Source organism: Oryx dammah, unplaced genomic scaffold (genome assembly GCF_014754425.2).
Source record: "Oryx dammah isolate SB20612 unplaced genomic scaffold, SCBI_Odam_1.1 HiC_scaffold_2, whole genome shotgun sequence".
In the NCBI taxonomy this organism is placed as follows: domain Eukaryota; kingdom Metazoa; phylum Chordata; class Mammalia; order Artiodactyla; family Bovidae; genus Oryx; species Oryx dammah.
This window is the reverse complement of record NW_024070186.1, coordinates 152,871,055-152,884,922: the sequence shown is the minus strand read 5'-3', so window position 1 is coordinate 152,884,922 and position 13,868 is coordinate 152,871,055. Positions and strand designations below refer to the sequence as shown.

Genomic DNA, 13,868 nt, shown 5'->3' with positions numbered 1-13,868 from the left:
ACACACATAGAGAAAGCTGATCTGATCTGGGGGGATTCTGACAAATCCACTTACAATAGGATTCTGCATGTCTGCATTCAGGACAGGATGAGGGGTGTGCAGGGTCCGGAGCTCTGGGCAGGGATTCACTAACCTTCAGGGTGATATGCGGTGGTGACTCATGTATCAAGTTGGCTAGGCCAGGGCACCCAGTGTCTGGTCAAACACCAGTCTACAGTTTGTGGTGAAGGTTTGTGTTAGATGAGAATGACATTTAAATCGGTAGGCTTTTGAGTAAAGCAGCTTATCCTCCACAATCTGGGTGGGTCTTGGGCAATCAGTTGAAGGGCTTAAGAAAAGATGTTTGGCGGAAACCGACACAATAGTGTAAAGCAAATATCCTTCAATTAAAAATAAATTTAATTTAAAAAAAAAGAGAGAGAAGACTGAAGTGTCCTGGGAAAGAAGGAATTCTGCCTCCAGAATTCCTGGAGCTAAAACATAAACTCTTCCCTGGGTGTCCATGCATCACACACACACACACACACACAGTTGACTCCGTTTTTCTGGAGGACTCTATCTAATCCATCAGAACCCCCCCAATTTCTTACCTGCACAGCATGAAATTCAAGGTCTCTTGTCCAGGTGTCCAGGGAGGCCTGCAAAAAACCCAGCATTTTTCAACAATTCAAGAAGCGGCACTTGTTGCTTATTCCCTAAACTCACCCCTTCCCACCTGCAGCTCTGGTTGAGGGTTACCCATGTCAGTGTTTGCAGACAAGAAACCAAACTGTCCCAGACGCAGGCAGCAGATGTCCTAATTCCTGCCCTGGAGAGATTTTCTAGGTAAGGTTTATATTAAAGTCTAGGACGCATGATGGAGGGGTGCTCTGATGATGAGTAAGGCGTTCACTCGGTTTTCTCAATCAACAAAAGCATGTGTGAAAACGGCGCCCGGATCAAGAAACAGAACCCAGCCAACACCCACAAGTCGCTCGTTCCCACATTCTCTTCCTGTCCCCAAAGGTAACCACCGTTCTGATTTACCACAGCAGAGACTTGATTCTAAACTTGATTGTTAAAATTTATGCAGGACTTCCCTGTGGTCCAGTGGATAAGAATCTGCCTGCCAGTGCAGGAGACACGGGTTCGATCCCTGATCTGGAAAGATTCCACACGGCTTGGAGTGGCTGAGCCCATGGGCCACAACCACTGAAGTCTGCGAGCTCAGGCCCATGAACCATAACTACCAGAGCCTGTGCTCCACAGCAAGAGGGGCCACTGAGGTGAGACGCCCACACAGCACAGCGAAGGGCGGCCCCTGCTCCTCGCAACCAGAGAAAGCCTGGGCACAACCACCAAAACCCGCTGTGGCCAAAAGGAACATAAATTTTTTTAAAGTTTTCTTTTAATGTGTACAGATTTTGAAATGATACAAAGAAAATACCGTAATATTTTACCTTAATAGTTCCCATTATGCATTTAATTACGATGGTGGTGGTGGCTTTGTTGCTCAGTCATGTCCAGCTCTTTGCGACCCCATGGACCACAGCCTGCCAGGCTCCTCTGTTCATGGAACGTCCCAGGCAAGAATGCTGGAGTAGGCTGCCCTTTCCTTCTCCATGGGATCTTCCCAACCCAGGGATCGAGCCCACATCTCCTGCATCTCCTGCTGGGCAAGTGGGTTCTTTACCACTGAGTCACCTGGGAAGACCGCATTTCATCACATTCCTCCAAATTCAGATGTTGGAGTCCTAACCCCTAGACCTCAGAATGCAGCTTTACTTGAAGACCCGGTCAGGACAGGCCTGTCCCATGCCCTCTGAAGCCTGGCGGGAGGTACAGAGGGGATTGTGAAAGCTTGCTCTCCTTGGCCTTTGAGATGAAACCTTTTCCTGGTGTTACCTTTTCAGAGGTGATCAAGTTAAGATAAGGTCATCAGAGTGGGTTCTAGTGCAGTGTGACCGGGAATCCTTATAGAAAGGGGGTAACTGGTCATGGACACACACACACAGAATGCCACGTGACGATGAAGGCAGTGATCGGGTGACGCTCCTACAAGCCCATGAATCCTGAAGACTGCTGGCATCCACCAGAAGCTAGGAGGCATGAAAGATTCTCCCTCACCATCCTCAGAGGGAATCAGTCCTGCAGACACCACGACCTTGACCTTCTGGACTCCCAAACCGGGAGATGACACACTTCTTTTGTCTAACCCAGCGGTCCCCAGGGGCAGCGGGAGCTGGTTCCGCAGAAGACCATTTTTCCAGAGACCGGGGTGGGAGATACTCTGGGGATGATTTCAAGCGCATCACCTCTATTGCTTACTTCATTTCTATTATGACTACATCAATCCCACCTCAGATCATCAGGCATTAGATTCCGGAGGTGGGGGACCCCTGGTTTAAGCCACTTGGTTTGTGGGACTTTGTGATGGGAGCCCTCGCAGACTCATACAGTCCCTCTGCCACCGTCTGCATGCCTTAACTTCCAAAACTGCAGTGTTACTTGGATACCGCAGAAAAGCCCTCGTATTTGTAAGTGACATTTTGCTATATATCAGCATTATTTTTCAAGACTTGGACAACACTGGCTTCCTGCTCTCTGTGGCGTTACTGAGCCAGTTTACTAGTGATGACTGCCCTGCCATGACCCTCCATGGCGCCCCTCCCGCTGCCCCCCTGGACCTCTCTTTTAGGAAAGGAGTCTCTGGGGCATTAGCCCAAGGTGAGACAAGGCTCTCCCTTTTCCAGATGTGATCTCTGACTGCTACAGTAAGAAGATAGGGAGAAAGTGGCAAAGTCATACCATGATAGCACTAGAATCCTGAGAGGGAAGTGTTTTCTGCTTAATTCAGCTCCTCTGTTTCCTAGGAGAAAAAGAACTGGGATCCAGAAGAAGAAAGAGGCCAACACTTGCCCTCAATGCCCAGACACAGCCCCAGAGCCACCCCCTAGCACGCTCGTGTACAACCTTGAACTTCACTCCACTGTTCCTGTTCACACCACCCATCCCCTCTGCTTCTCCTTCTGGACCAGCTGGGCTGAAGCCCACAGAGGCCCGCAGTGGGCTCTCCCTGGAGAATCTGGCCTCTTTCAGCCTTTCTCACCACTTTTTCTAGCTGGCCCCATTCCACTTTGCTAGGTTCCAACGGAGAGGAGCTGGGTCATCTAGCCAGAGCCTGTAATTTAATTAGCTCAAGTATCTCTGTGGTTTGGAGAAAACACACGGAAACTAGAAAATTGAAATGCTGTTTCCCCATTAGCCTTTCTATTGAAACTTTAACCATTAAATATTGCCACAAATGTTTTAAAACGCTTACCATGTGTTTTCGGGCCAAATGCAATAAGCAGCCGAGAAAAATAATCTAGATGAAAAAAAAGAGGCCCCTTTCACATCGTGGCTCTGACACTCTCGAGCACACAAGCAGTGTCGGGTACCAGGGCAACCAAGGACACGGGCACCAGCCGAGTGGCTTAGAGGCCGTCTAGGATAAACACTTAGGGGATGTGGCATAAATAAGTTTGCATTATTCCCTGAGGCCCTGAAGAGTCAAACAAGAGGCAGGGGAGCCTAACGGCGACTTCTGTATCCCCTGGACCCCAGCCGAGGTGACCACCCCCAGTGCAAGAAGTCCCTCCCAAAGGGCAAGGCCATCAAGTAACAGTAATTCAACTTGAATGCTGTCATGCAGGTGGTCCCCCTACTTTAACCAAGCTAGGTGTCCCAGCTGGAATGTTTGACCTTCCTAAGACGCTGACCCAATTCCATTTTCTGATACTCAGGCCAAGGTCCACTTGATTATTTCATTTCTTCGTTCAGCAAATATTTATTAAGCCTTTACTGTGAGCCAGGCATCATGCAGGTTCTGGAGACACTGTGAGGAACAAAAGGGATGCTGTCCCAGGGACCCTCCTGATGGCCCAGTGGTTAAGAGCCCAGTGCAGGGGAACTCGGGTCTCATCCCTGGTTGGGGAACTAAGATCCCACGTGCTGCGGGGCAACTAAGCCCAAGCGCTACAACTAAGACCAAGAGCTGACGAAGAAATCAATAACGGGGACGCCTTCTCTCCTCTTAAGGAATTCACAGACCAGAGTGGGAGAGAGATGAGAATCAAATCATCTCAGAACAAACAGAACCTCATCCAGGGGATCAGCCCCAGGAGGCAGGAGGTGTGTGACAGCCTGCATTGGAGAGATGTGACCCAAAGGTAGAGGTCAGAGAATAGCAGGGGTCCATGATGAGAGTGGAGGAGGACAGCGAAAAAGTGGGCTTAAAGCCCAACATTCAGAAAACGAAGATCATGGCATCTGGTCCCATCACTTCATGGCAGATGAAACAGTGGAAACAGTGTCAGACTTTATTTTTGGGGGCTCCAAAATCACTGCAAATGGTGACTGCAGCCATGAAATTAAAAGACGCTTACTCCTTGGAAGAAAAGTTATGACCAACCTAGATAGTATATTCAAAAGCAGAGACATTACTTTGCCAACAAAGGTCCATCTAGTCAAGGCTATGGTTTTTCCAGTGGTCGTGTATGGATGTGAAAGTTGGACTGTGAAGAAAGCCGAGCGCCGAAGAATTGATGCTTTTGAACTGTGGTATTGGAGAAGACTCTTGAGAGTCCCTTGGACTGTAAGGAGATCCAACCAGTCCCTCCTAAAGGAGATCAGTCCTGGGTGTTCTTTGGAAGGACTGAAACGCCAATACTCCAATACTTTGGCCACCTCATGCGAAGAGTTGACTCATTGGGAAAGACCCTGATGCTGGGAGGGATTGGGGGCAGGAGGAGAAGGGGACAACCGAGGATGAGATGGCTGGATGGCATCACTGACTCGATGGACGTGAGTCTGAGTGAACTCCGGGACAGGGAGGCCTGGTGTGCTGTGCGATTCATGGGGTCGCAAAGAGTTGGACACGACTGAGCGACTGAACGACTGAACTGAACTGAACTGATGAGGACATGACCCTGCTGTCACATCTGAAGACAGAGATTAACTCAGCAGAGAGAGATCAGGAGAACATTCTGGAAGAGAACAGGGTGTACACAGCCCTGGAAGCCGAGAGAGCACAGAAGTCTGAAGGCCCATGGGACGGAGCGTGAAGCCAGAAGCAGGGGGCCGTCCCTGGCAGTCCAGTGGCTAAGACTCCGCACTCCTAATGCAGGGGCCACGGCTCCATCCCTGGTTGGGGAACTGAGGCACCAAATGAAAATTAAAAAATCATCATAACAATAAGGGCAAGAAGCAGGTGCTAGGGGTGGGGGAAAGCCAAAGTGAAGTCGCTCAGTCGTGTCTGACTCTTTGCGACCCCATGGACTGTAGCCCACCAGGCTCCTCTGTCCATGGGATTTTCCAGGCAAGAATACTGGAGTGGGGTGCCATTGCCTTCTCCAGAGGATCTTCCCCACCCAGGGGTGGGGGAAGGGGTAGCTAAAAGATAAGGTTGGAATTGCTGACAGAAGCCAGTCCAATCTGGGACACGGTGGCCACGTCGCAATTTGTCTTCCATGGGAAAGAAGCCTTTGAAGGCTGTCAGGAAGCATTTAACAAGAGGCTTCCTGTGTGCTGTTCTGGATCTGTCAGGAATTCTCTGTTTCTGCTCCCGGGGCTGAGGGATCCAGGCATTTCCTTATTAGTGTTTCTATATGGTGATAAGTACCCTCTTCCTTCTTGTGAACCATACGGTAAAAGTGATTGTTTACAACTCTCTCTCTCTTTAATACGGATCGCCTATGTTTTGTAAGTCTGGAATTTTAATCTTTATCTTTGCTGAGAATAACTACCTTGTAAGACAGTATATATGCCCCCACCATGTTGATTAAAACACCTTTGCTCCATCAGAGCTCTGGTCCCCATGTCTTTCTTTCTCTCTCTCTCTCTCAGGCTATTTCTTTGGAGTGCAGAGGTCCTCTGAGTTCACTTTCCTGCCTGAGCTTCTAAGACCCTCTAGAGAAGGCACTCTGCGCCTTCACCCCATCGAGAGGGTACCTGAGGCCTCCGTGAACAGAGCAAGCCCCGTGCTGGGGCCTTTACTGGCTTTCTATGTAAACCAAGGAATATCAGCCTCTTTCTCTCCTTTACTTTCTTATCGTCGACTCCGGACCACCGGTTTCCGGTCCATTAAAGGACCTCAACAAAGGCTTTGAGCGGGGAAGCAATATGGTCTCATTTGAGTGTGAATAGCTCACTCTGGGGAGAAGGCAATGGCACCCTACTCCTGTACTCTTGCCTGGAAAATCCCATGGATGGAGGAGCCTGGTGCGCTGCAGTCCATGGGGTCGCTAGGAGTCAGACATGACTGAGTGACTTCACTTTCACTTGTCACTTTCATGCATTGGAGAAGGAAATGGCAACCCACTCCAGTGTTCTTGCCTGGAGAATCCCAGGGACGGGGGAGCCTGGCGGGCTGACGTCTATGGGGTCGCATAGAGTCAGACACGACTGACGCAACTTAGCAGCAGCAGCAGCAGCAGCAGCTCACTCTGGCCTGTGTGCGGACAGCGTGTAGTCATGACTGCATTCATGCTGACAAAGTGGGGATAGTTAGGAGGCTGCGGCTGAGGTCCATGCAAGAGGTGATGGGGGCTGGACCAGGGCGAGAAGGGGAGCTCCAGGAGTCAAGCTGGCAGAACGTGGTGACAGACTGGCTCTCAGGGGTGAGCTTGCCGTGTGCCTGCTCAGTCCCTCAGTCACGTCCAGCTCTTTTCGACCCCATGAACTGTGGCCCACCAGGCTCTTCTGTCCATGGGATTTTTTTTTTTTTTTTTTTTTTTAGGCAAGAATATTGGAATGGGTTGCCATTTCCTTCTCCAGGGGATTTTTCTCGACACGAGGATTGAACCTGTGTCTCCCGCAGTTCAGGCAGATTCTTCACCACTGAGCCACCTGGGAAGCTCTTGGGGGTGAGGGAAAGGAATAAAGAGGACTGGGTAAGTCTGCTATTTGGAGACAGAGAACAGGGGCAGGGCAGGAGGGCTGCTGTGGGGTTGGCTCCTGTGTGCTAGGTTGCAGGCCTACACTCATGCAAGAGGAGATTTGGTAAGCAATTGGCCAGTGGGGTCTGGAGCTCGGGGGTGTCTGGCTCTTCACCATCTCTGATCTTCCACTTGTAACCCAAAAGCCATGCCTGTGCTTCCTGCCCAGAACCAACCCACACAACCCACCCCAGCAAAGGCTCATCTCCACCTTCACCATGATGGAGCCTCACAGTCTCAGAGGAAGGGGGCCTCCAGTCCGGAGTCAGGGTTAGACCCCACCCGGGTTGCTCTGAATGCCGGCCCGTGCCCACCCTCCACTGCCATTCCTTCCTCTGCTCCCTGACCTGACTCCTTCCCAACCCCGTGCATCCTTCAAGCAGAGGTGGTCATGTCCCCCCGTATTCATCGCCAGCAGCATCCATGGAGAGGTCTATGCTCACTGTCTTCACTCCCCCCAATCCAACAATCTCTTCTCTGCCCTTCCACTTCCTCCGTGACAAGCAGCTGCTCAGCCATCACCATGGGCCATTTTATATTTGACCTTTCCCATGTCTTCCTGAACATCCTTCCCTCCTGGGTCTCCGGCTGCCCTAGTACCTTTGCTCGTTCCTCTGGCATCAGCATCTCCTCTTCTCCACCTGCTTGAATCGTGCCATCCCCAGGCTCTGTCTAGAGTGATCAGCCTCCCCGTCCCAACCCAGCTGCCTACCCCAGCCCCGCCTCGACGCTCGGGGCGCCTTCATTCACACACGGCAGCTCAGCACCCCTGTCACCTGTATCACTGTGGTGGTCTGGGCCACACCCCACTTGCTTTCTGCTGCCATGATGAAGCACAGCCCAGCAGGCTCCACATTCTATGGGAAATCCCTGAGCAGGCAGGGGAGCCCCCACTGGACAGAACAGTGAATGAGGGGTCCTGGGGTGGGGGACCCTCACCCTGTGTTCCAGGCCCTGGATCTGGAGATCCTAGCATGATTTCTTAACAAGCGTGGATTTGGGGTCCAAATTTGGGATAATACGATACTAGTCTTTACTCTGAAACCAAAGAATCTTGATATTTTCTCTCAGGTACGTCCTAGGTAGCATCAGGTCACCAGGGACAAAGACTGGAAAGGTTCACTCCTGATCCTTTGTCCCGATCCTCACCTTCCTTACTTTCTTCTCCCAGTGCCAAGCATTACATACACATGTCTTCAGCATCTCATTTTTATCTTTTGGCGATCTGACAGCAGATTCCAACTGTGACGCCATTGGGAATCATCCAGTGAGCTTTAAAAAGTACTCATCCCCCGGATTTGGGACTTCCCTGGTAGTCCAGTGGTTAGGACTCCATGCTTCCACTGCAAGGAGCATGGGTTCAATTCATGGTCGAAGAACTAAGATCCCTCACATGCTACATGGCACAGCAAAAAAAAAAAAGAAAACATCAACCCCCGCCCCACTGCTGCCCCCTGAGTTTGGATGGAATCGGTCTGAAGTGTGGCCCAGGCATTCACAAGTTGAAATGCCCCCTGGGGATTCTACTATATGACCACAGCTGAGAGCTACAGTCTGGACACTGAACAATGCTGGACCCGCTCTAAGCCGTTTCTTACAAAGTGAAAGTGGCAGTCGCTTCGGTTGTGTCCAACTCTTTTTGACCCTAGGGACTGTAGCCTGCCAGGCTCCCCTGTCTGCGGTATTCTCTAGGCAAGAATACTGGAGTGGGTAGCCATTCCCTCCTCCAGGGGATTTTCCCCACCCAGGGACTGAACCCAGGTTTCCAGCATTGCAGGCAGATTCTTTACCATCTGAGCCATCAGGGTAAGCCATTTCTTAAGGACTCAGTAAAGTGAGTAAGGATTTGTCTCTGGCTACTCCCATGTCCCACAACAACTGGCTTCCTTTCCAGTCCTCTTCCCATAAGGAAAATCCACTCTTCCTAAGAAGTCTTGGGTTTTGCTCTGGGGAGCCACTCACCTCATAGGGCTCCTTGGTGGGCCTGCACCTGTCTATCTGGTAGAGCTGGGTCTTGTAGCAGACGTTGTCCTGGAAGTCAGATTTCTACCGGAGAAGAAAAGAAAAAAAGCCTGGCTTAACTCTCGGAAAATAGGAATGTCTATCAAGCAGTCATTAATTTTTAAACCAGCGCTTGGCTGAGAAACGACAGAATGCGGTTGGCAGGGCACTTAACAGCAGTGGAAAGACTCCTCCAAGGACAGCCCGCAGGAGCATGGGGTAAGGCAGGACCCAGCTTCCTGGCTTTGCTGGGAAAGGGCTTGGTGGCCCTGGGCACGCCACTGTTCCTGCTACACCTCCGTTCTTTCATCTGTGCAATGAAGGCCATGCTAAGACGTGAGCTCAGAGGCCAAATATGTGAGCTGGGGAGGACAACTTACTTTATGGAACTACTGAATGGGATGCAGGTCTTGCTTATTTAAAAACAGGTCTAAGAACTTCCCTAGTGGCGCAGTGGATAAGAATCCACCCACCAATGCAGGGGACGTGGGTTCAATCCCCGGTCCAAGAAGATCCCATAAGCTATGGAGCAACTAAACCCCTGCAACCACAACTACTAAAGCTGTGCTCTAGAGCCCATCCTCTGCAACAAGAGAACCACCACAATGAGAAGTCCATGCACCACAGCTAGAGAAAAGCTTGCGTGAAGTGACACAGACCCAGCGCAACCAAAAATAAATTAACTTATAAAATAAAAACAGGCCTAAAATGGATAAACAACAAGGACCTACTATACAGTGCAGGGAACTAACTATATCTGATGGCTTATAGAGTTTTGGCAAGAAAATGCACTGGTCATAGCAAACACCCTCTTCCAACAACACAAGAGGACAACTCTACACATGGACATCACCAGATGGTCAACACCGAAATCAGACTGATTATATTCTTTGCAGCCAAAGATGGAAAAGCTCTATACAGTCAGCAAAAACAAGACCAGGAGCTGACTGTGGCTCAGATCATGAACTCCTTATTGCCAAATTCAGACTTAAATTAAAGAAAGTAGGGAAAACCACTATACCATTCAGGTATGACCTACATCTAATCCCTTATGATTATACAGTGGAAGTGAGAAATAGATTTAAGGGACTCAATCTGATAGAGTGCCTGATGAACTGTGGACTGAGGTTCGTGACATTGTACAGGAGATAGGGATCAAGACCTATCTTGGAAAACAAATGCAAAAAAGCAAAATGGCTGTCTGGGAGGCCTTACAAATAGCTGTGAAAAGAAGAGAAGTGAAAAGCAAAGGAGAAAAGGAAAGATATAAGCATCTGAATGCAGAGTTTCAAAGAATAGCAAGAAGAGATAAGAAAGCCTTCTTCAGTGATCAATGCAAAGAAATAGAGGAAAACAACAGAATGGGAAAGACTAGAGATCTCTTCAAGAAAACTAGAGATACCAAGGGAACATTTCATGCAAAGATGAGCTCGATAAAGGACAGAAATGATATGGACCTAACAGAAGCAGAAGATATTAAGAAGAGGTGGCAAGAATACACAAAAGAACTGCACAAAAAAAATCTTCACAACCCAGATAATCACGATGGTGTGATCACTCATCTAGAGCCAGACATCCTGGAATGTGAAGTCAAGTGGGCCTTAGAAATCATCACTAAGAACAAAGCTAGTGGAGGTGATGGAATTCCAGTTGAGCTATTTCAAATCCTGAAAGATGATGCTGTGGAAGTGCTGCACTCAATATGCCAGCAAATTTGGAAAACTCAGCAGTGGCCACAGGACTGGAAAAGGTCAGTGTTGATTCCAATCCCAAAGAAAGGCAATGCCAAAGAATGCTCAAACTACCGCACAATTGCACTCATCTCACACACTAGTAAAGTAATGCTCAAAATTCTCCAAGCCAGGCTTCACCAATACATGAACCATGAACTTCCAGATGTTCAAGTTGGTTTTAGAAAAGGCAGAGGAACCAGAAATCAAATTGCCAACATCCCCTGGATCATCGAAAAAACAAGAGAGTTCCAGACAAACATGTATTTCTGCTTTATTGACTATGCCAAAGCCTTTGACTGTGTAGATCACAATAAATTGGAAAATTCTGAAAGAGATGGGAATACCAGACCATCTGACCTGCCTCTTAAGAAACCTGTATGCAGGTCAGGAAGCAACAGTTAGAACTGGACATGAAACAACAGACTGGTTCCAAATAGGAAAAGGAGTACGTCAAGGCTGTATATTATCACCCTGCTTATTTAACTTATGTGCAGAGTACAACATGAGAAATGCTGGGCTGGAAGAAACACAAGCTGGAATCAAGATTGCTGGGAGAAATATCAATAACCTCAGATATGCAGGTGACACCACCCTTATGGCAGAAAGTGAAGAGGAACTAAAAAGCCTCTTGATGAAAGTGAAAGAGGAGAATGAAAAAGTTGGCTTAAAGCTCAACATTCAGAAAACTAAGGTCATGGCATCTGGTCCCATCACTTCATGGGAAATCTATGGGGAAACAGTGGCAACAGTGTCAGACTTTATTTTTGGGGGCTCCCAAAATTACTGCAGATGGTGACTGCAGCCATGAAATTAAAAGACGCTTACTCCTTGGAAGAAAAGTTATGACCAACCTAGATAGCATATTGAAGAGCAGAGATATTACTTTGCCCACAAAGGTCCATCTAGTCAAGGCTATGGTTTTTCCAGTGGTCATGTATGGATGTGAGAGTTGGACTCTGAGTTGAGCGCCAAAGAATTGATGCTTTTGAAGTGTGGTGTTGGAGAAGACTCTTGAGAGTCCCTTGGACTGCAAGGAGATCCAACCAGTCCATTGTGAAGGAGATCAGCCCTGGGATTTCTTTGGAAGGAATGATGCTAAAGCTGAAGCTCCAGTACTTTCGCCACCTCATGCAAAGAGTTGACTCACTGGGAAAGACCCTGATGCTGGGAGGGATTGGGGGCAGGAGGAGAAGGGGACAACTGAGGGTGAGATGGCTGGATGGCATCACCAACTCGATGGACGTGAGTCTGAGTGAACTCCGGCAGTTGGTGATGGACAGGGAGGCCTGGCGTGCTGCGATTCATGGGGTCGCAAAGAGTCAGACACGACTGAGCGACTAAACTGATGTCTTATAAAAACCTATAATGGAAAATAATCTGAAAAAGAATATATATGGATAGAGGTATAACTGGATCACTTTGCTGTGCACATGAAACTAACACAGCACTATGCATCAACCAGGCTTCAAATATTAGAAAAACAGCCTTCGTTCCTGCTCCCCACCCCAATAAAAGTAACAGCAATTCATAATGTAGCTTAAAGAAGAAGATATATAACCACACCTAAAATGGTCTAGGGGTACGGTTTAGGCGCAGTTCTCTCTGGCGACAGCTGAAATTAAATGACTGATTAATGTATCAGTCAACAAATATTCCCAGAACGCCTTTATAGGCTCTCCAAATTAAAATCCATGCATCTAGGTTTTAAAAAGAGGAAGCAAGAATCAAGGGAGAAGGGAGAAATGGCAATTAAAGTATAATATTTTACTTTTTAGTTCACTAGTTGCCCTTTCAAAATTATATACTTATTAGTAATTGGTTAATGATATTAATAACTGGGACAGTGCCTTGGGTGCAATTAAATTAGCCGTGCATGGAAATTAAGTGGACTAGCTATAGTTATTTGTGGGGAATAATTCACTCTTAAAAGCAGTCACCCACCGAGACACTGGTTCTCAACCAGCTGTGTCCTGTGATTTAAGGGTTAAGTGTGAAACAGACAATAAAATAAGAACTGTCGCCTGTTAGAACTATGTTAGTTTCCACCAGGAACTTCTCAGCAGTGTGTGTGTGTGTGCGTGTGTGTGCGCGTGTGCGTGTGCACATGCTCAGTTGCTCGGTCATGTCCACTCTTTGCACCTCCATAGACTGTAGCCCTCCAGCTCCTTTGTCCATGGGATTCCCGAAGCAAGAATACCGCAGTTGGTTGCCATTTCCCACTCCAGCTTCTCAGTGGACAAAACCACAAAGCTTTGCCACACTGCAACATTTGCAGCTCTGATGCTGAGTGATCACAGAAGATGGCAAGACACCTGGAGAAGGCAGGACACAGCCTAAGAGCTTCACACAAATGTCTCTTACTTGGGATGAGCCCCGTGATTGTTTAAGAGTGTGAGTAACCGGGTCTCTACAGAGGTAGAATCAAGAAACTATTTTTTAAAACAAAAGCCCCTCTGTCTTATCGATCAGTATTCAGAGAACTGATTCTGCCGAAAGAAGGATGTTTGAATCTGCTTGCTTGCTTAGGAAAGTAGCAGTGTCATCCTTTAAACATGTGGAATCATGAACTCTATAGGCAGTTTCCTGGAAACAGTTTTTAAAACTCATATTTGAGTGGCATTCATCATTTCAAAAAGAAAATCAGTGTGACCCTCCCCTGTCCCTTTTACTTAAAAACTGCTTGTCTCTAGCATGGTGGTCTCTAAATGGTGTGACCTTGAGCCCATATGGGTGAAAAAGTTGTCAGCAGGCATCGACAATATGTGCATATTTATTTTATAAATTATAATCATGTGCTGTACTAATATATCATGTACATTATAAAATATGCAATAAAATGGGGACTTAAAAGGATAAGGAATATATGAGACATGGTTTTTTCACAAAACCAGTAGGGCTTCCCTGGTGGTCCAGTGGTTAAGAATCCACTTTGCAACACAGAAACACAGGTTCAATTCCTGGTCCAGGAGGATCCCACTTGCCACAGGGCAACTAAGTCCATGCACCACAACTACTGAGCCCACGTGGTGCAGGTACTGAAGCCTGTGTGCCTGGAGCCCGTGCTCCTCAAGAAGAGAGGCCACCGCAATGAGAAGCCCAAGCATCGAAACGAGACAGTAACCCATGCACAGCAACAGAGACTCAGAGTGGCCCAAAATGAACAAACAACAACTTCTTT

General features: G+C 48.0%; 1 protein-coding gene across 1 annotated transcript in view; it reads right to left on the bottom strand.

Moving 5' to 3' along the window:
• HUNK (hormonally up-regulated Neu-associated kinase) overlaps positions 1-13,868 on the bottom strand; it is a 137,836-nt gene that overhangs the window by 13,099 nt on the left and 110,869 nt on the right. Inside the window, exons 8-9 of the mRNA XM_040227978.1 lie at positions 8,919-9,002; positions 591-638 (exon numbers count right to left, since the gene is read on the bottom strand). Coding sequence (XP_040083912.1) covers positions 591-638; positions 8,919-9,002 — 132 coding nt within the window. The remainder of the gene's footprint in view (positions 1-590; positions 639-8,918; positions 9,003-13,868) is intronic.